At 40.7% G+C, this 5,928-nt stretch overlaps 1 protein-coding gene across 1 annotated transcript; it reads right to left on the bottom strand.

The window, feature by feature from the left end:
• Window positions 1-597: 597 nt before the first annotated feature.
• Window positions 598-5,909, bottom strand: TAC1 (tachykinin, precursor 1; the record flags this gene model as incomplete). The annotated part of the gene is made up of 4 exons (XM_009078941.1): window positions 598-1,230; window positions 3,405-3,458; window positions 5,149-5,172; window positions 5,801-5,909. Coding segments are annotated over 4 exons (237 nt in total), but the record flags the coding sequence as incomplete, so codon positions are not given.
• Window positions 5,910-5,928: the final 19 nt, after the last annotated feature.

Raw genomic sequence — 5,928 nt, 5'->3', positions numbered from 1 at the left:
TGAAAATCATCACATCAAAGTAGAGCTTTTAGCATGGGGAAAGAAGATAGATCTCCAGAGGCCTTGACATTTGGTGAGATGTATGTAGCATTTCAGGACTGTCCTGGATATGTAGTAACCAGACATTTTCATTATAAAGATAATTGCAGTCACTTTTTTTTTTTTTTCCTCTTATATTGCATGGATTCAAGGCAACAGGTGCTTTTATTGTGAATCTGAGGGCTAGAATTTATTAAAAGCTTGGCTTTCAAATAATAAACCTACAATACTGGGTGAATTCCACCGCAAATTATTCCACTTGGCGCTGGGGGTTACCTCACGCCCTTTTCACTCAGTCAACATGCTTGTTGATTTCCATCAGGTTCAAGATGGACAGCACCTTGTGTGACCCAGAGCAATCCCAGGAACTCCTGTCTCCAGTAGCAAATCCCCCCAAACATTCACCAAATGTACACGAGGAGGCTCAGAGCCTCACTGCAAAAAGAAATCATTAACTTGATATTCTTTCCAGTCTTTGACCACTGTTGCTTGGATCCAAATCTCATTCCAGACCAAAGTGGGAAATATCTATCTCCATCACTATCAGCAAAGAAAGTATGTTGCAAAAGCCCCAGAGTAGTTTTTATTTAAAATGTTACTATCATAAAATTCCAAACTATGAAATTAAGACCTTGAATTCCCGTTCAAACCTTACCCACCCCCCTTTTCAAAATATATATAGATACGTAGCCACAGAACATAAAACATGCTGCAATGATACAAATATATTTTTGATACAGAAATTACAGTACATTATAAACCATGAAAACAAATTGAGGCACTAGACTGAACATCAGCTCTGTTCTGCACTGGCTGTGAAGCTGATAGACTCACTTTCAATGAACAAAAGAATATTTGCTTTGTTTAGTAAACAAAACTTTATGGGTCATATCAAACGATGTGCTTTGTTGTGAGACATCACCAGGGTTGCTGGTCCTTTCAGAACCACAACACACCTACACAACATGTATCACTGCCACAATATGAAAAATAATAATTTTATTGAATGTACAACTCAAAAAAAAACCCCAAACCCCATCAGTTACTAAATAAATAATTATTCCATACAGTGGTTAGTTTATATTACACTGCATTGGCTATCAGAACAAATGAAGTTTAATAAATAATGCACGGGAATGTCTCATTTACGCCTCCGTTCGTAATTCTGTGCTATGCTTCCTTCAGAGGACCCTGCAAAAAAATGAAGCAGAATGAAGCACATGGTACAGCCTTCTGTAAACCCCAGCAAGCATAAGAAATATCAGAGACCTGCAGCCAGCTGGGTTGCTGCAGGACCCCAGCGGTGCATTTGGAACAGAGACGAGGGCTCCCTGCCCAACCCTGAGCTGCTTTTGCCTCAGACTACACTGTTCTCCAGAAGGCTGAAGGTCTGAGCAGTGTTTTCTACCTTTTGTTTGTAGAGCTTCTTGATGCACCATTAACTTTACCTCCGAGTAATCCATCCCAGCTGACAGGATCTGAGTATTAAGGTCAACTTGTGGGTAGAGGCTTTCTGTGTAGATATGTCCACCTTCTGTCCAGCACAGTCAGCTCTTTGCCAGGTTTAAACCCTCCCTATCCCCAAGCCCTGCACACAGGGATAACTCTTACTGGAGACTGCAGCAGGAGCCAAGCAAACCTCAGACTACCCCGTGGACTAACTGCAGCCTAAAATAATATTCAGTAACATTTTGTGTTTAATAGTGGTAGATCTCTCCTTGTTACCCTTTTAAAATGAGAGGGAAACCCAGAGACACCTGTTCCCAAACCAGGGACAGAGACATACTGTCACATGAGGCTTTAAATCAGGACCATGCTCACACCCAGTGGGATGGTGTAAACTCCTGAACATTGCCAGGGTGCTCAGGGTCTTTCAGCAGAAAAAAAACACAGTACCAAATAAAGATTGTGCCCAGTTAGATATCTTTGAGTAGCGAGAAGGACAGTCATAATGCTTACTACTCCTGATCTTGTTTTGCTGCATAGTCCTTAGGATGTGTCTTCTCTGGAGGAGCAGAAGCAATTTCTTACCATTTCCCTTCCAGGGAGTTACACAGAAAAGCAGTGAAGTCTAGTTTTACCTGTCAGGCAGGTATTACATAGCCCAACAGGGTAAAGCTTCATTATTCCTCTTTGCTGGAAAAACTACATAACAGTATCTTGACTATACCAGCAATTTTGAAATTAGGGCAATAAAATCTTTGCATTTTTTTAAACATTTGCTGTATTTTACATTCTTAGATAAATGCAAATGTAATCCCAATGGAAACCAAACCCAATTTATTACTTCCAGGCTATTTACTTTTGTGATAGCAGATATATTTACAGGTATTATGCATTTAATAGCTATTGCCACCACAGATAAAATTGTACAAAATTATTCATGATACACAGCAATTTGCAAAATGATGCAGAGCAATATTACTAGTCTTGAACAGGGTTTAATTGAAAATAAAAGTTCCTGACAACCATAATTACAGAATATAGATCACAGCATGTATTCACATAATATAAAGGTGTCAGCTAGTAATTTAACTTTTATCATCCATTGAACAAAACAGAACATTTCAGAGACATGAAATAAGTATTAGGTTTTTTATTTTTTAAATTCCCATTCTGGAGAATCAATTGATACTTTATGGTTCACAGTGAGGGATTTCCTCAGTACAGCCCTACAGCACAGGGAGCTATGGGCAGTCTGCAGTTACCCACAGGGGTTCTGCTCATGAGTGGGGAGAAGGATTCTGCCCTATATGGATGCTATGGGAAAATAACACAAATTCACAGTATCCCTTCAAAGCTTAATATGCTTTAGTTGGAGTTAGAAGCTGGAAGAAGCTGGGAATGTTTAACACCTTGAGCTGCAGAATGAGGTGGTGCTAATGGCAGATCTCTGATCTCCCACCTTCTGCTCCAAGTATTAGGAAAAATAATATCCAGAGACAATGAAGATAACCTTTTACCTGATGAGATCTGGATTTAGACCACAAGTTTAAATGAGCTTTACATTTTCAGCCTCTGAATTTTTCTTGGTATGTCTGTAAAATTTAGGGGTTTTGTGGTTTGTTTTTTTTTCTATTAGCACTTTGGGGACAGGCAGAACATGCAAGGACGGGTCACTAAAGAAAGTGCTTCACAGACTTCTACCTGAGCTTGCCTGCAGCTCAGACCAGCCTGGTCACCTCAAGCATTGAAACGAAGTCAACCGTCATTGTGGGTAACAAAGAAAGTCCTGATTCTTTTTCAGAGAATTCTGAGTCTACACTACATAAAGACTGCTTCTTCCATCCGCTGGGAGAGAACAAAGAGGCAACGGAATGAAGAGGCTGTATATCACTGAGTACCAGATTTAGTCACATACATACCAGAATTTAGAGATCTTTTGCCCATAAGTCCAACAAAGGAGTCTGTTTTATGCCCTGAAAAAATATATTTAGGGGTGTTTTAATACATTTTAACTAGGCAGGCTTTTAAGATAATGTGTTCTTGCAAGGAAGGAAGACAGGCTCCAAAACTGTTTATCTCACAGACTAGTTGATCACACAACTCTCAGACAATGGAGAACAAATGAACACCAGTCTGACTAATCAGACCAAACAGGTTAGACCAAGGCACAGGCCAGTTAGTGGACATGTTCTCATTAGGTTAGATAAGACTTCTTGGTTTATGGCTTTTGTGGAATTTTTTAAGTATAATGAAAAAACAATGGCCACTAACAGATTAATATTTGTCTCCCAGTACAATTCCTGTTGATTTGAGCAAATGCACAATAAGGCAGTGTCTTGGTATAGCCTGCAACTGTGTGATGCATCTCTTCTACCTGTTGTTGTTTTATTTCTGTAACATGGAAGAAAAGCCTTCCTCACAGTTCAGGCGGAGCCCTTTACTGGAGAGGAAGCCAATGGGACTATGTCTGGACACGTCTGAGCTAGACAGTCTGGCTCTATTTTTGGAATATTTATGAGTTTGGGTATTACCTTCCTGTCCCATTAGTACTTCAAGGCACTGGATGTGTAGAGGATAAATTAGTCCAAGTTTTGGTCTCTAGTACATATCAAGATATAGTGGTAGCTATAGTTTCAAATAAGGAATGAAAAGGAGACATTCTTCTTTATCTAAACTGAGTTTTGAGGCAAACAATGAAATTTCCCTTTGGAAAGAATTTTGCTTGGTTAATTCATCGACAAAGTAAGATCCTCAGACCACACATGTATTAATTCAAGCTGAAGCAATTTCAGGAAATTGTAATTTTTTACTTTAGTTAGCAGGCTATTTGCATGAACTTTTTTCAAACTCTTTAGTTGATCTTCCAGTACATAACCCTAGTGAAAACACCTTGTGGGTATCAGAACACTGAGACAGACCTCTGTGGACAGAGGAGGTCCTAGAGAAGAGAAGATCATTTTTACTTGTTAAAAGCCTTCTAGTTTCTATTTAAGACATCTTCAGATAAATTTAGAGAATAAAAATATCATGGTGCAGATCAAGGTAACACCACACTGCTGATGCAGATCAAGGTAACACCACACTGCTGCTACATCTCCTGCTTGGTGCTACACAGAACCAGAGCAAGGCACACTTATTCACTTATTAATGGGGCAAGATATGCTTGTTCATGTGGCAGCACATCATCAATCAGCCCCTACTGTGAGCAGGGGTTTGATTCCCAGACAGACAATGCTGAGAGCACAGATATAATACCTCATATGTGAGGACATGGGCACTCCCATTCTTGGGGATTTGGGAATTAGCTATTCTAATTTTCCAGATTTTTGCCATCTTAATTGCTCCTCTCAGAGTCTGGCAGTAAGCCTGCCTTGCCTACGAGAAAGGCTTACAGAATCACCCCCTGGGGAAATAAGAGAGAGCTGCAACATCCACACATTAAAATGGATTGAAATTTCAAAGCTTGCGGAGGCTCAGATGAGGTACAGGCTCACAGTGGCACTGGGGTGGAGGTTTCAATCCTTTAAAAGAACATTTTTCCACCAGCTGTGCTGCCAGTCCTTAGCTGAAACCAGTCACCTCCTAACTAATCCAGTCAAATATACTATTCCTTATTTGAATATCTTCTAATAATTACTAAAAATATTTGCATTTTTAACTTACTTTTGTGAGAGATCTGGCCATATCCTGATGGGAAAAGGAAAGGAAAGATTAAAAAAAAGGGGGGAAAAAAGAGTTGTTGAAAAAGTATTGGCATATACATATGACACTACTGCAATGCTTTGAAGAATCAAATACAAAAACTACCCTATGCATATTCCACTTAAGGGAAATTAAGGTGATCGTTTACAACTGCATTTCTCTTTGAAGAGACTGCAAAAAAATTGTTTTAGCTAAACCCACACAATTTGGATCAATTTAGCTCCAATTTCTTAGATCCATTCTTGGATCAGTAAACATGTAGAAAACACAGCAATAATTGTATACACAACCGATTTCCACACTTGGACAATTCAGTGGCATTCAGTACACAGACCCGTGAATTATCACCATCTTCCTCCCCGGGATTTACGTGCTGTAACTGGTGTGCACTTGGCACTTTACCGTGAAGCCCTCTCCTTTCCAACCGGTGAGTTTATCTGATATAAAACTTGAAAAGTCAACCCAATAAAAACACCGCCGAATGGAACAACCCACAAGGCAGCTTTCGAGAAACACTAAACCCGAGCAACACCAGATGCAAAGTTTGGAGAGCCACTGGGAGAAGAGTGTGGCGGAGAGGCGTGCGCGGCAGCCAGCCCCCCGCCCCGCTCACCGGCATCCCGCTTGCCCATCAGGCCGAAGAACTGCTGGGGCCGGGGTCTCCGGGCCATCCTCTGCAGAAAGTGCTCCAGGGGCAGCGGCAGCTCCTCCTGCGGGCGACAGCGAGCGGCTCTCAGCGCG

Source organism: Acanthisitta chloris, unplaced genomic scaffold, assembly GCF_000695815.1.
Source record: "Acanthisitta chloris isolate BGI_N310 unplaced genomic scaffold, ASM69581v1 scaffold21177, whole genome shotgun sequence".
Classification (NCBI taxonomy): domain Eukaryota; kingdom Metazoa; phylum Chordata; class Aves; order Passeriformes; family Acanthisittidae; genus Acanthisitta; species Acanthisitta chloris.
This window is presented reverse-complemented; position numbering and strand designations above follow the sequence as displayed.